Source organism: Bubalus kerabau, chromosome 2 (genome assembly GCF_029407905.1).
Source record: "Bubalus kerabau isolate K-KA32 ecotype Philippines breed swamp buffalo chromosome 2, PCC_UOA_SB_1v2, whole genome shotgun sequence".
NCBI classification, from domain to species: Eukaryota; Metazoa; Chordata; class Mammalia; order Artiodactyla; family Bovidae; genus Bubalus; species Bubalus kerabau.
The window spans coordinates 22,671,393-22,688,413 of NC_073625.1; the positions used below are offsets into that span (position 1 = coordinate 22,671,393).

Consider the following 17,021-nt stretch of genomic DNA (forward strand, 5'->3'; position numbering starts at 1 on the left):
TTAGTTTTTATGGCTATATGGAGAATTTGGCCATTAGATATCTTCAACTATTTTAATAATTTAGTATTATGATATTGATATTACCTGCCATAAAAAGCAGCATTTAAATGCCTTAAACCCTCTCCATATCTCTACCTATTGCTGCCTCATACAGAGATACCAAGCTTGCAAGGGTATAGTTCATGAGCAGTTTTACTGTATCAAATGCCAGTTTTATAAAATGAGGCACTGTCCAACGAAGTAATTCAGATGGCAGAATATATAGGAACGGCGTAACATGTTACAAGGAATCCAGCAACTGACCTTTGTGATCAAATTACCATTTCTTCAAAAGACCAATGCCTTTTAGTTTGATGGAGATAAGTAATTCTAGAATGATTAACAGAAAATAAATATTTGGTTACTACTTCTAATAGTTTCCTAAATGATCATATGTAATAAGACCTAAATACATTTGCTTTCTCTTTAATGTTAACCATATTACTGAAGCCTGTCAACAAAGTGTGGTTTTCTGAAGGGGACATTAATGTTCCAATAATTAGAGTAAGAAAGGGAGTGTTAAAAAAGGAATAGGGATTGGCTTCTGGGTTATAAACAAGATGTTTAGGTATAGAAGGAGATAAGCTCAGAAGAGGCTACTGAACTCAAGATTGCTGAGTCTTTTCTTAAGGGAATCACTAAAATTTAGAGATGAAGGTAACCAACCATAACTTTCAGTTTGGTGTAGCTGTTCCAAAGAAGTAAATGATGATCATGATAATTAAATATATTTCTTAAGATCATATGAATAAGTGAGGGGAGAAACACAGTTGTAACTCCTGGCTCCATTTTCAGAGATCTGAGATACTGAAATCCAGGATTTCCAGGTTAATGTAAAATACAAAGCATACAATTTTTCAATAATTGGTTAAGTAGCTGAAAAGTAGTTTTATACCAGATTATTCAGTTTATGGTTCACAGTAAAATAAGAGAAAGAAAAATGGACTAAGACATACAGAATAGAAATTTTGGAAGAAATTTGGAAGTGTGTTTTTTGGGTGGGAGAAGGGCAAGTGTCTTACTGAAATATTCTAAAAGAAAAAAATAGTTTGTCCTCTTGGCTTCTCTCATTTTGACCTCAGAACCTAAAGGCAGATACTTCTCTGGGTATCAGTTCTCAGCTAAGAATTTAAATGCTAGGAATGCTATCAGTTCTCTTTCTTCTCTTTCCTTCTTTCCTGTCTGCTTACCTGCCTTCCTCCTTTCGGCCCTTACTGACTTCTCCAGTTAAACCAGTACCAAGCTTAGGGCCCATATAGTACACTTTACAGAAATCACTTTTCTGAGTTTAATTTGGGAAAGACGAAATTTGCATCTAAGTAAAGTGCACTGTATTTATAGACCTTGTAACACAAAATGGTACTGGAAAAACAGATAACGGATTTGTTTGGGTAGTCTGCAATTAAGGAAACTCTGTATCAAAAAACAAGCCAGTCTTCTTTTATGAGGAAATTAAGGACTTTTCAGAGCAAGCTTCTATGCCTTTAATAAAAGCCCAAACTCTGAGGCTGAGTGTATACTTAGATTCTTAAATTCTAAGAATCTAAAACAGCCAGTCAATTAATTTAAACCAACCACTTCGAGTTAGTTGGATAGGAAATCCACCTGTATCACTATTTTTTTTTTCTAACTACATTGAGCAGATTAAAGCATCTGCCAGTGATGCAGGAGACCCGGGTTCAATCCCTGGGTCGGGAAAATCCCCTGGAGAAGGAAATGGCAACCCACTCCAGTATTCTTGCCTGGAGAATCCCATGGACGGAGGAGTCTGGTAGGCTACAGTCCACGGGTCGCAAAGAGTCGGACATGACTTCACTTTCACTTTCATACATAGTTTAAATCTCTTATACATTTATTTTGAATTGTGTTTATAGCATTTAAACTACATGTGAATTCAAAATTTGACCGCCCTTCACTGGAATTGGTTTTTTTACATTTTTTATCTTTTCTCCTCTCATCACATATAGTTTAAAATTTTGATGGCCCCTTTCGCCTTCTATAATATTTGCTATTGGAACTAGGACATGTTAGAGCTGGAAGGAATCTCAAGAGATCATTTGATTCAACACTGTGTAAGAGTTGTAAAGTTGAGTAAACTAAAGCCTGGATATATTCCCAGACTGCCTAAATCAGCTGATTGATTAGGAGACAGAGCTGAGATTAGAAACAGGGTTAATCACTAAACAAAATAATTGTTCCCATTTGACTAAAAAACTTCTGTTTTAATTTAGGGATGTTTATAATTTGAATATGCCTCAAATTAATAAATAGTATTTTCCTAAAAGGTCCATAATACAGTGATTAGCACCCATAATTTCTCAAAAATTTTCATGTTATAATTTGAGTATTATGCAAAAACCAATGTGAAAGTTTATCACAGTAAATTCTAATGTTTTACCTTAAATAAACTCATATGTTAGGATATGACTTTTTAAGCAATTTCACTTCTTATTTTTACTCCAATATTGACTTTAAGTTTTATATAATAACACCCGACACAAGTTCTATTTTAAAAGCAATAAAATTGTACTAGCTTTCTGACTTTGCCTAGTACAAAATACATTTAGTGAAATGGAGCTTTTTCAGATATTTGATACGTTACATTGTCCAAAGAATATAATTCTGGTCAAAGGGTTCACTTTGTTGCTTGCATTACTTGAATATCTTACTTCAACTAATCAAATTATTTCTACAAGTTCCAATCTCCAACTTCATGCTGTGCCACAGAGCCCTGAACTCCAAAGTTTCTACAGTCATGGACCCCCACAATGAAACTTCCACACACCTGTAATATAGTGTGTATTGGGGAGAAAGATGGATTGACATGTTAAAATCAAAGACTTACCTTATAGTAATCAAGTCACCTTCCCATAGTAGGAACTATTTAATACAATTTTCTATTATTGGATTCTGTAAATTGCAAGGATTTGAATTAAGGAGTGTTGTGGAAAGTGAACCTACAGTATTTTGGAGTTATTCATTAGGAGTGAATTTACAAAAATAAGCACTGGAGGATGGAAGAAACTATGTTCTGATGTCAGGGTAGCTTAACAGTCTAATATAAATTACTAAATATTAACAGCTGCAAGGGAATGTGACTAAATTCCTTAAAATAAGAATCTGATGGAGTAAACACATTTTCAACATGTTTTCTAACAGTTGTATGTTTTACTGTTTAAGCAGGGATTTTTAATTTAATTTCTACCATCCTTAAGTCTTAACCTCCAATAAAAAATACATAGATATAATTCTGTAGATGATATTCCAATGGAAAGTGAATTCATTCTCAGCATTAGGCATCACAGTAGTTTTTATTTAGGATGTTTGAATTTTAGCAGTCTGAGTTAAATATAAAGTGAATGAAGCAAACAAAAATTGTACTATTAGAACCTAGTGGATATTATGTCAATTAAAAAAAAAGATGGATTCTATACCATCAGTATGTCCCTCTTAATTCTATCTTATATTGCAATAAATTAGATGTTTTGTTAAAAGCAAATACGTCACATGCAATAGCCAAGTAAATACTACATCAGGCCATTCAGATCTGACAAATGATGGTATAATGGCATTTTGTTAATTCTGTAAAGATTCTATTGCTGAGAGCTTTCAAAATTACCTAATGTACAAAATTCTAGACTTAGTAGACAAAGAGTAACAACACATTGAATTTAAAGAAACGAATAAAACTCAGGGTGGGATTCTGTCTTGTATTGTTAAAAACCATGTATTGAATTGAATTTTTAGTAAAGCAAGCATTACATAATGCTTTAAAATTTTAAAATTCGGGGATAAAAGTTTACATCCAAAAAGATGAATGGAAAATTGTGCTTTCAGACTGTAGAATTAGTTTTCTTACAGGGTTAACCATGTCATCTTGCCATTGGATACTGGGAATTTCATCTATGTAAATGTATATATGTGCAGTCCATATCCAGGTCCTGCAAAAATCTAAAACTGTGTGCTTCACTTCATGTAGCAAAGGCACCTATGTTATTCTCCCTTCTGAGCAAAGATTATGATCCAGTTTTCCTGCTGAAGATGGTTCTTCCACTGTTCTGTCACTCACACTCGCCGGGTCGAGCAGCACAGAAAATCGAGGGGGAAGGTGGCCAGACTCCCTGCTTACCCCGGAAGGAGGTGCTCTGTGGACCATTTGGAGAAACTCTGGACTGATCACGAGGGAAACGGAGCAGAACTGTGAAGCAGACGGACGGGAACAAAAGGCTATTCTGGTGTGAGGAGAGATCAGTCCTTCAGCTCCACAAGCAGATGTTGCTACTGGACTGACACGTGGACCCGACCCCGGCTGGAGACAGGTACAGTTTGCCGTTGGGGCAGACACACAGTTCATACACTGTCTGCCGAGAGTGGGAGGAACTCGGTGAAGAAGGGGAAAAGGAGCCGGTCGGCAGTTTTCCCAGCCGGATCGTATCCGCGTTCAAAAATATCTAGGGGAAAAGAAACCGCATTTTACTTCCTTTTAGCATTCTATATTCTTAAGAACTCTACAACATGGTCTAATAAGACCACAGGACAAACAATTCTGCTGGTTTAGCTGTCAAGCTTTGTGAAACCAACAAATTGTATTCCTGCGGTACAACCCGCCACCCCAGCCTTTGACACGTGGTGCGTTCAGAGAGTCTTCAGTCGGAAAAGCAAGATGGTACAATCTGCTTAGGGGGCCAATCCAGTTATTCAGACGGCCCAGAAAATGAATGATTTTGACTGTCTCTTAATTTCACTTAATCTTGCCAGTCTAAAGAATATACAGAGAAATAAGGATGGTTAAGGACATGCCATTAGTGAAGTGATGGACAATTAATTAAAAAAATTTTGACTCTCTGGTTTAATTTTTTAAAAAGTACTCATAAAATCATGTTGACTCACAGTAGACATCAAGTAGATAAAGTGCACAATAAACAACAGGTAATTAAATATAATCAGGTTTGAAGTCTCCATGAAAAAATATATTACCTGTACTTAACACCTATGCTGCTAAATCTTCTAACTTGCAAAATTACTTCACTTATTTCAAATCATGGACTCAACACTTTCTGGGCCAGCGATCATATCGTTCTGACATGCATGAGGAACCATCCAAAGAAAGGAACATTAGATCATGAATTTGAATGAGCAAAGAAACTGGACTCTTTCTAGCTATGTCTTGATTCTATTGTTATGCAGCTAATTATTGCCTACAGGCATCTCTAAATTGACAGGAAAATAAAGGAATACTCCATTTTCTACACCTTTTGCCTTCATCCTGAGTCCTAATCATTTCTTACTAGGACTCTTGCAGTAGCCCCCTAATTGGCCTCCCAGGGGCCACTCTTGTCCTCCTAGAGTCTATTATACAAAAGGCTGGAGTGAACTTCTAATAAACACCAATCAAATCATGTCATATCATGCTCACAATTCTTTAATGGCCTCCACCACACTTAAAATGAATCTTGATTACTTTTCATGGTCCACAAGTCCTATAAGGTCTGGCCTATCTTTCTAATATCATTTCCTTTAATTCTTCTTACTGGAGCTCTCACATTTTCTCAAACATACCAGAACAGCTCTGGCCTCAGGGATTTTTAATTCCTTCTGTTCCTAGCCTGAAAAATTTTTCTCCAGATATTTATGAGTGAGGATAGATATTAATGGGGTGGTTAGAAAACAGGGGTGAGGAGTTCCCTGGTGGCTCAGTGGTAAAGAATCTGCCTGCTAACATAGGAGACGTGAGTTTGATCCCTGGGTTGGGAAGATCCCATGGAGGAGGAAATGGCAACTCACTTTAGTATTCTTGCCTGGAGAATCCCATGGACAGAGGAGCCTAGTGGGCTATAGTCCATGGGGTTTCAAAAGAGTTGGTCACGACTTAGTGACTAAACAGAGAACAGGGATAGGAGGGAGATTTCCCCTGTTTGCCTCATTTTTTATATATTAAAATTTTTTTTTGAAATATAGAAATCTATGGCACATTTAGAATAAGCCAGAAAAATAATTCCTATACCATAGATGTGTATATTTAAGATAAATTTTAGATGTGAGCATATTTGTTCATGTCTCTACTAAAAAAGGTCACCTGCTAGAAGAGGACTTTCCTAACCTCCCTATTAAAGTGACACAAATCCAGTAATCTCCCCTTACCAGCTTTACTTAGCTCTATAACAACAGTCCCTTTCTAACACTATACTAAGTGTGCATTCATTCATTGTTTCCTTCTCTTATCTGCAAGTAATATCTGTTAGGGCAGGACCTGTCATTGGTTCAAGATTATAGAACAGTGAATAGAATCATGCCGGTGCCAGTTGCAGGATAGAATGCTTTCCTGCACTTGTACATGTCTCTCTCCTCTAGGCTAAAATTCTCAGCCTCCACCAAACCCCAGTTCATGTTTCATCTTCCATGGACCTTTCCCTAGTGCCCCAAGATGGAAAGACTTCTTATTTGGTTCTCACATGGCATTTTATTAATATCTTTTTGGTTCATTGCTGGATATTTTATAGTCATATTGATATATTACTTTCCCTAATAAACCATGACCTTCATGAAGTCTGATTTTTTTTTATAACTTCACAGTGTTTGACCTTGCATGTATAGCTTCCATAAATACAAATAGATTTTTAATAAATGGATAAATTATGAAGTAAAAATGATTGCCTTTACCAACAGTATTCAAAGTTAAGAAAGCATAATTAAAGGTTTTGTTTGTAGGTATCAAATGCTGACATTTTATTACATCATAATTTTTTCCAGGTTAAGTGACCAGAAAGCAAACAGAAAGAAAGGACTTCTATTTTTTTAAGAAGATTTTCTTTTCCCCTGATGCAAAAGTTAAAAGTGTACAAAACTAAGCAAAAGAAAATGACAACACATTTTGGGGGATAAATGTTGGCCTCATTTCCTTAGTAAGCATAGAAACAGGTGCTACTGCCAATCCCAGTGGCTTTCAGAGGCTTGCTGACACCCGGCCACTTCACTGAGTTTTATAGTTTGAAACTGATTGTGTTTCTCTTGGTGCAGCCTGACTGAATAAATGTGGAGAGTAGCTATTTTTACACAAGCAGGGCATTCAGGCAGCAGCTCAGAAAGCAAGCCTAGCTGTTGTGGCCTCATCAATGGAGTTAGCCTGGAACCTCCTGTGTGGCCCACTTCAGTTTAGCTCCAGCGGTGCCCTCCAGTTTGTGGGCTTCCCAGGGCGTGCTAGTGGTAAAGAACCTGCCTGCCAGTGCAGGAGATGTAAGAGATGCAGGTTCGATCCCTGGCTTGGGAAGATACCCTGGAGGAGAACATGGCAACCTACTCCGGTGTTCTTGCCTGGAGAATCCCACGGGTAGAGAAGCCTAGAGTGCTATAGTCCATAGGGTTGCACAGAGTCAGACATGATGGAAACAGCTTAGCATGCGTGCACTAGACAATATTTAGCTACATGAGAATACTTAATTCCATAAACTTCTGAGATCCACACTGTAGCCTCACCCACTTATGGGAAGTAGCTTTTATTAATAGAAAAATTAAAATTAATAGGATATTTGAAAGAGAAAAAAGAGTGGTTTACTGGTTGGTTAAAAATTTGTTCGTGTTTGTTCCATAACATCTTACAGAAAAACCTGAATGAACTTTTTAGCCAACAGGAAAGACTGAAGGCAGGAGGAGGAGACAACAGAGGATGAGATGGTTGGATAGCATGACCGACTCGATGGACATGAGCAAGCTCCGGGAGTTGGTGATGGACAGGGAAGCCTGGCATGCTGCAGTCCATGGGGTCACAAAGGATTGGACATGACTAAGCAACTCAACCGAACTAATTATATGGGAATGGATGATAACTGGCCCTTTGGTGGTGATTATTTTGTAGTGTATGAAGTGAAGTGAAAGTTGCTCAGTCATGTCTGACACATTGTGACCCCATGGACTATAGTCCATGGAATTCTCCAGGCCTGAATACTGGAGTGGGTAGCCTTATAGTGTATACAGATGTCAAATTATGATGGTGTACACCTGAAATGTATACAATGTTATATACAACTTTTACCTCAATAATAATATAAAATTACATAAGAAAAGGAACAAAGAAAAAAAGAGAAAAAGAAGAAAATGCTTATAAACAGTCTAATTCTAGTGAATTTTTATAATAAAATCCTGAATTTTGAGTTAGCCTTACAGATATAACATCCTTCCACAAAAGGGTAGATGATTGAATAAACAATGGATTTCCACATAAAAAATAGAAAAAGAAAGAAAGGAGAGGAAAAATAATGTTTTCTGGATTTGAGACAGAAGAGCAAGTTATGAAGCAAAACGGAGTGTTGTATATTCTTTTCAAACCTTCCATCTTCTCCAGGCTCCAGCAACTAGGATGGACCCGCTCACACCTCTGTCTGTTCTGCGTAAGGCAGCTATGTGACACTGCTCACTTCCCAGCTTCTAAAACTGATATTTTTATTCCATATTGCCCTATAAACTATATATTCCATTCACTCTGAAACTCTTCCAGGCAGTCAGACTAACATTCCTGAGCTTTTCAGTCAAGGCTCACTGTCTTCTCTCAACAAGAATGAGAGAAGACATTTATTTATTCCTTTCTTACCTATTGAAATCAGACCTACTGCTGTAGCAGAATATTTAATTAGTTTGGAAAGTAAAAATTGATTTCTCCTTCCTCTGTCATCTTGTAACATATATGTTATTAAGTTACTGCATTGCATATGTTTTACTACACTCAGTATTTTACATACAATTGTCATTCATGATGTTTTCAGAGCTGAATTTGAAATTCCTTGCAAAACTATGTCTGAGATGGTCAAAACTTTTGCAGTGTACAACTGTGTGTGCAGTTTTCTTCTTACTTATTTGGGCTACCTCAATATAATTTTTGTTCTGATCTTAGTGAATTTAAGTACTATCTAAGGGTAGGGGAGAAATATCAATAACCTCAGATATGCAGATGACACCACCCTTATGGCAGAAAGTGAAGAGGAACTAAAAAGCCTCTTGATGAAAGTGAAAGAGGAGAGTGAAAAAGTTGGCTTAAAACTCAACATTCAGAAAACAAAGATCATGGCATCCGGTCCCATCACTTCATGGGAAATAGATGGGGAAACAGTGGAAACAGTGTCAGACTTTATTTTTGGGCTCCAAAATCACTGCAGATGGTGACTGCAGCCATGAAATTAAAAGACGCTTACTCCTTGAAAGGAAAGTTATGACCAACCTAGATAGCATATTCAAAAGCAGAGACATTACTTTGCCAACAAAGGTCTGTCTAGTCAAGGCTATGGTTTTTCCTGTGGTCATGTATGGATGTGAGAGTTGGACTATGAAGAAAGCTGAGCGCCAAAGAACTGATGCTTTTGAACTGTGGTGTTGGAGAAGACTCTTGAGAGTCCGTTGGACTGCAAGGAGATCCAACCAGTCCATTCTAAAGGAGATCAGCCCTGGGTGTTCTTTGGAAGAAATGATGCTAAGGCTGAAACTCCAGTACTTTGGCTACCTCCTGCAAAGAGTTGACTCATTGAAAAAGACTGATGCTGGGAGGGATTGGGGGTAGGAGGAAAAGGGAACAACAGAGGATGAGATGGTTGGATGGCGTCACTGACTCGATGGATGTGAGTTTGAGTGAACTCCGGGAGTTGGTGATGGACAGGGAGGCCTGGTGTGCTGTGATTCATGGGGTCGCAGAGAGTCGGACACAACTGAGCAACTGAATTGAACTGACTGAAGGGTAAGGACTTCATATTTTTTTATATTGTTAATTGGTTGATCTGCTTTTTTTGTGACATAGTCAATGAAGCAAAGAGAAAGATATTACATAATTTCTACCTCTTCTTAGAAAAATTACATGCTATTTTATTCTAATAGAAAGTGATGTACTTTTCTGTATCTTTATTTTATTAATATAAAAAATGGCCACAGCTGAAAACCTTTGGCTATAACTTATGTATAGCAGAATACTCAATTCACAGTTAAATCTTAAAATGTAATTAAATTCAAGGATCCTGCTGATACTTTGAATATGAGAACGTAAGTAAAGTGAGCATAAATAGGAGTGGAATGGAGATTAATAATCATCAATACTTATTATGGGATGATTCATTATAAATCAGATCAGATCAGTCACTCAGTCATGTCCGACTCTTTGCAACCTCATGAATCGCAGCATGCCAGGCCTCCCTGTCCATCACCAACTCCTGGAGTTCACTGAGACTCACATCCATCGAGTCAGTGATGCCATCCAGCCATCTCATCCTCTGTCGTCCCCTTCTCCTCCTGCCCCCAATCCCTCCCAGCATCAGAGTCTTTTCCAATGAGTCAACTCTTCACATGAAGTGGCCAAAGTACTGGAGTTTCAGCTTTAGCATCATTTCTTCCAAAGAACACCCAGGGCTGATCTCCTTCAGAATGGACTGGTTGGATCTCCTTGCAGTCCAAGGGACTCTCAAGAGTCTTCTCCAACACCACAGTTCAAAAGCATCAATTCTTCGGCGCTCAGCCTTCTTCACAGTCCAACTCTCACATCCATACATGACCACAGGAAAAACCATAGCCTTGACTAGACAGACCTTTGTTGGCAAAGTAATGTCTCTGCTTTTGAATATGCTATCTAGGTTGGTCATAGCTTTCCTTTCAAGGAGTAAGCGTCTTTTAATTTCATGGCTGCAGTCACCATCTGCAGTGATTTTGGAGCCCAGAAAAATAAAGTCTGACACTGTTTCCACTGTTTCCCCATCTATTTCCCATGAAGTGGTGAGACCGGATGCCATGATCTTCGTTTTCTGAATGTTGAGCTTTAAGCCAACTTTTTCACTCTCTACTTTCACTTTCATCAAGAGGCTTTTGAGTTCCTCTTCACTTTCTGCCATAAGGGTGGTGTCATCTGCATATCTGAGGTTATTGATATTTCTCCCGGCAATCTTGATTCCAGTTTGTGTTTTTTCCAGTCCAGCGTTTCTCCCAGTCCAGTGTTTCTCATGATGTACTCTGCATGTAAGTTAAATAAACAGGGTGACAATATACAGCCTTGACAAACTCCTTTTCCTATTTGGAACCAGTCTGTTGTTCCATGTCCAGTTCTAACTGTTGCTTCCTGACCTGCATACAAATTTCTCAAGAGGCAGATCAGGTGGTCTGGTATTCCCATCTCTTTCAGAATTGTCCACAGTTTATTGTGATCCACACAGTCAAAGGCTTTGGCATAGTCAATAAAGCAGATTTGAATGAAATGATTAACATGAAAAAAACAATGCTTTAAAAAAGATGTGAGATATTTAAGAAAGATTTCTCTCTTGCTGTGGTAGATTCTATTAATGTCTGCCCTCATCTTTACATGTCAGAAGGTCTGAAATGCTCTAGAGCATCTCTCTCAAATCACCCTTCCATGCTTTTCCTTTTCAGCTTGGCCTTTATAAACTCATTAAAAAAAAAAAAAGCATATGAAGAAATAAACTATTAAGGGAAGTAACTGGTAGAAACAGCATCACAACAAATTTAGGCCTTCAAGGACTTTGGGAATTATGACAAAAATATACAGAATCTATATGCATTATGTATCAGGTTTTGAAATAATTAAGGTAGAATTAAAAGCAAATGAGAGTAACTACCAAGATGTCCAAGCAGATTTGAACAACAACAAAAACAAGAGATGAGAATCTTAGAAATGAATGACAAAATTACTAAAATTAAAAGCTTGATGGAGGGATTGAAAGAGAGATTAGATACTAAGTAGGAACTGGGGCATGTAGATCTGAATAAACACAGAGTGAGGCACAGGGTAATAGAGAAATAGAAATGAAGAGGTGAGGCTAAGGGATGTGGAAGGTTAAAAGAATGAAAAGACGTATCTTCAGAGCTTCTGAAAAAGGCCTAAAGAACTAGAGAAAAAGGGGAGAGGGAATATCTGAAGACATAATGCTGAGGAATTTCCAAAATGGATAAAAATGTGATTCTGCAGACATTATGGTCACAATGTGTACAGAAAGTAAAGTAGACAAAATAAGTATGTGCCTATCACATTCCAGTGGAAAGCAGAAGACAAAGGGGTAAATCACGCAGTGAGAGAAAGCAAGGTTCTTTAAAGGAATGAGGACAATCGACTAAACAGACTCTTGGGTGAAATAAAGTGACACGAAAGAAAACCATCACGTATCTCTTTATCTGGAAAATAACTGCGCAAAATAGCAAAATAAATTTGTGACTTTTGTTTCTCTTTTAGAAAAACATAGGTACTCTTTCTACCAAAACAAACACATGAACTTTCAAATCACTTTGTGGAAAAACTTGTTGAAGACCAACACAGAACAAAGATAGCAAAGATTGCCTTCATTCTGGGTATTATCTTGGTGTTCGTTCTGTTCATCCGTTGATTTTGAAATTGCAGGAACTTAGTGCCCAACTTGCAACCAACTTATGAATGAGTATTTTTCAGTAGAAAAAAAAAAAACAAAAAACTTTGACTTATGAAAATAATATTTGGTTTACCCAGTCTCATATTCAAGAAGTATTCATATTTTCATGATTTGAGCCCTCTTATGATCTTATTAAGTAGTTCCTTATGCTTCCCTGGGAACCATAAGCTTGTAATATGATAAGAAGCACATGCACCCCCACCCCTGTCCCCGCCCCCAGATTAAAGGGCCAGTGTCTGCTCCTCAGAACTTACCTCCCCCTCCGTGGACTGCAAATGCAGCTCCTTCCTGCAGATGGCCTTGAAGTCTCCAGCTGCAGCACTCACCTGGACCCCCCGAGGAGCTTCCATTATCAAGGACCTGGTTGGTGATTCGAGCCTAAAAAAAATTAACAGAAAACAAAATCCCAAAAACCTTAATATTGAAAATATAATGCTAGTCAACTAAAACCAACAGGCAGGCATAAATACCAATGATTGCCATTAAAAAAAAAATCTAAAATGGGTTTTACAAAGATTTTTTATTGTATTCTCTAATTTTTGGCTCTTTATGAAATTCTTTAATTGTTCACATCAATTCTTTAGTCTCATTTGTATAACGATTTAGTAACAGTTTCCTGTGTTGTTTCCCTTCACAATGCCCATGAAAAGTAGGTCGTGATAAGTTTACCAGTTTAAATCTTTTATACATTTTTGATATTAATGATGGAGTTTTAAGAACTAAATTTGTAGCAAGTTAGCATGTAAGTATCCCCCAATTGCCTTGCTAAGATGAGTTTTAACGAAAATCTTTACTATTGTGAACTTTCAAGTGTGCCCAAAGTTCTGTAAACTAAAAAATTCTCAAAGGGCTCTTTACAGTTCTAGAAATTAATTAAAATGAAGATAAGATATTTCCTACATCAACTGACCTCTATTAGCCCAAGAAAATGTCCTCAGAATGAAAGACATTAGTCTGAGAAAGAAAAATTAAATGAGGAGTGAGACACAAGTGTTTTAGATAGGCTGCAAAAAGGATAGTTGGAAGGCATTTCAAAATTATCTTCAAATATAAACCTAGAGAAAGAGCAAATGGAGGTAAAATACAGAAGCAAGAAAACAGTCATAGAAAGCACTCGGTGTGATAAGAGATCTTATCCTGGAGTGGGTCATTTTGGATAATAGCTCTGCTCTGGGGCTGTGATTGCCTGTGTTCTATTGACCACAGGACTTCAGAACAAAAGTTCCTTCAGGTTCACCTTCACCATCATCCAGACTAACTGGTCTCCTTGGAGGTTACAGACTGAGAACAGATTTGCAGAGAGAACCTCATGGAATAGTTTGAGCACTGAAGATCAGCTTGCTATCTCTCTCGATAATAAAGTTGAACTTAAAGACTTGAAAGTGATATTGAAGGACTAGAGCCGGCACTTAGAAGTGATTTTGATGCTTTAAACATTTTTCCACTCACCAGAGAAACTTTGAAACTTTGATTTCTGGGTCTTTGGGATATCTTCACAAAATCCCTGGAGGGGGCAGGTTTTGATTATATAAAAGTATTAGTCACTCAGTCATGTCCGACCCTTGGCAACCCCATGGACTATAGCCCACCAGGCTCCTCTATCCATGGGATTTCCCAGGCAAGGACACTGGAGTAGGTTGCCATTTCCTTCTCCAGGGGATCTTCCTGACCCCAGATCAAACCTGGGTCTCCTGGACTGCAGGCAGATTCTTTACCATCTGAGCCACCAGGGAAGTCCTTGATTTTATATATATATATATAAAAGAAATGTCTGTTTGGTTTTTCTTTAAACACAAATCACATGTTTTCATAGAATATTTGCAAACTTCAAAAAGAATTACTCATAAGTTTTTTGATTCATAATCCTTATATTTTGTACATAGCATCTAAATTTCAAAATCTCAATGTTTAAATGTATATTTATGTGATGTCCTATGATACACCCCCAAATATACTCCATCTTAAATGGTGCATCTGAGACCATTACTATTTCTATTTGGTAATTACCTATAACATTAAGTGTAATTACGTATGTTTAGACATGACTGAACCACTCAAACAGAAGTCAGGTAAGAATTTAACTAACATGGATTAATGTTCTGAAACAGATTATAAATCTGACAACTAATGAAACACAACTCAATGAACTTGGGGTTATTTTATCAAATAATTGATATGGTTTAGTTTACAAGGATAAGGGAGTAGGATACTGATATTTGACAGTAAAATATCTCTATTAAGTGTGAACATTTTTTGTACCATATTTCTACTAGCACATTAAAATATATTAAGTCCTTCTGGGCTTTTGAGTTTTTCCATTCTCATCCTTACTAATTCAGTTCAGTTCAGTCGCTCAGTTGTGTTGGACTCTTTGTCATGTGGTGGGCTGCAGCACGCCAGGCTTCCCTGTCCATTACCAACTTTCGGAGCTTGCTCAGTCTCATGTCCATCGAGTCGGTGATGTCATTCAACCATCTCATCCTCTGTCATCCCCTTCTCCTCCTGCCTTCAATCTTTCCCAGCATCAGGGTCTTTTCCAATGAGTCAGTTCTTCGCATCAGGTGGCCAAAGTATTGGAGTTTCAGCTTCAGCATCAGTCCTTCCAATGAATATTCAGGACTGATCTCCTTTAGGATGGACTGGTTGGATCTCCTTGCAGTCCAAGGGACTCTCAAGAGTCTTCTCCAACACCACAGTTCAAAAGCATCAATTCTTTGGCACTCAGCTTTCTTTAATGTCTAATTATTTAATTAGAATTTCTAATTTTTAATTAATTTAATTAGAATTTCAAATTATTTAATTTAAAAAAATGTTTATTGTCTTCATCTTCATTTTAGACCTAGGAACTCATTTACAGTGTTGCCTTAGAGCGTTTTGCTAGCCTTGACTTAGGGGAACTCTATTCAAAGAAGCAAAGACTCAGACAGGACTTAGTGATTCAGCAACAACAGCAATTCAAAGAAGCAGTAAAGACGTAGAGCTGGCCAGACCTGGGTTCAGGAAAGTGAGCCAGCAGCAATAAACTTCAATTTTATCTTCTCTAAATATGCCTGCTTCCTTATAGGATTGTAAGAAATTCCTTAAATTGATTCAGGGAAATAAGAATGTAATGGGATAGTATTCTGAAATATAAGGGGATTTCCTCCCTTGTCCCATTTCCTTGCACCCTAAACCATCCCCCCATTCATTAAACATCATCCTTTGCAATACATTGTGGATAACAGAGCAGATAAACTGTTAAAAATCTTGAATTTCCTAATGTTATAAACATTTTGAATTGGAAAAAAAAACAGCTATTTATTGTGTTGAAAATGATTCAGCACATAAAAACAGAGGAGAAAGCCAATACCCATGAGACCTTGTTGTTTATTTCACTAGTTGGAGAACTGTTTTCTTGTTTCACAGGCTAGAGAAGATTTGAAGAGAAATGAACAGAATTGGTCTTGAATGGCTCTCTGTATTCTGCTACCTGAGGTCATTTTCTAGGTTGTGGGACCTTCTTTAGGTGTTAGAGATCTCAGGAGAGAGGGATATTTCGGGATAACTGAGAAGAGACCATGGATCCTCAAAAGAGAAAGGACTAGTGACCTGCAGTGACTGAGGACTTGGTGATGCTAAAGAGAACATCTTGGGAATTGGCAGTTGGATCATGAGGCTACCAACGACCAAATGTCAGCCCAGATAAGCGCTTTGGTGGTGCAGGCGTCTTGGCGCAATGATGCAACCGCCACAGAGCTGAATAGACTGGGACTTAGTGTCTGATATTGAGTGCAATGGAGACCAAACATGGAAATTAAAGTTTTGGGGGAATATTTTCATTTCTTATGAAGCTAATTTTGTACCCTAAGACAATATGTGTGTGTGTGTGCTCAGTCATACCCAAAACTTTGTGACTCATGGACTATAGCCCACCAGGCTCTTCTTCCATGGAATTTTCCAGGCAAGAATACTGGAGGGGGTTGACCTGCCATATATATTAAAAACTTATCAAGGGGTCAAGGGATACAGAAAACATGCTATATGAGATATATATATATATATATATATATATATAAATATAAAAATGCATTAAAAAAACTTATCAAGGACTACATATATACCTGCTCAAACCCAGGTCTCCTGCATTGCAGGCAGACTCTTTACTGACTGAGCCACCAGGGAAGCCAATATGCCTGCTATATGATATAAGTCATACATATTGGGTTGCCATTTCCTTCTCCAATAACTTACCAAGTGGTACATAAAACATAAAAAAAATGACAATTTTACAGTATGGATAAATCCTTCAGGTTCTGAAAGTGATTAAGATTTTGAATTAGATTTCCACTGTATGCTTTGCTAAGCTTGATAAAATTAAAACTAGTGATCACTAAGAAATGATATAAATTTTTATTAAAAATGCCCTGTTTTATATAGTATCCATCATTCAGATGAGTAATATACATTAGGAACTTTAATTATGGAGAATATGTAGGTAGAGTATATATTAAAATTTTATTAGACTATTTGGAGGATTTCATAATTTTATTTTCAAAGGAATACATTGTGGTAGTCAAATATTTCTTACGAACATGAAAATAAAAG

General features: G+C 37.3%; 1 protein-coding gene across 2 annotated transcripts in view; it reads right to left on the reverse strand.

Annotated features, from left to right (window-relative positions):
- Positions 1-3,276: 3,276 nt before the first annotated feature.
- The window catches only part of SGCZ (sarcoglycan zeta), a 410,555-nt gene continuing 396,810 nt past the window's right edge, over positions 3,277-17,021 (reverse strand). For both annotated transcript variants that reach the window (XM_055567242.1, XM_055567241.1), the window contains 2 exons: positions 12,692-12,815; positions 3,277-4,490 (listed from right to left, as the gene is read on the reverse strand). In XM_055567242.1, the coding sequence (XP_055423217.1) occupies positions 4,296-4,490; positions 12,692-12,815 (319 nt within the window). In that variant the 3' untranslated portion in view covers positions 3,277-4,295. The remainder of the gene's footprint in view (positions 4,491-12,691; positions 12,816-17,021) is intronic.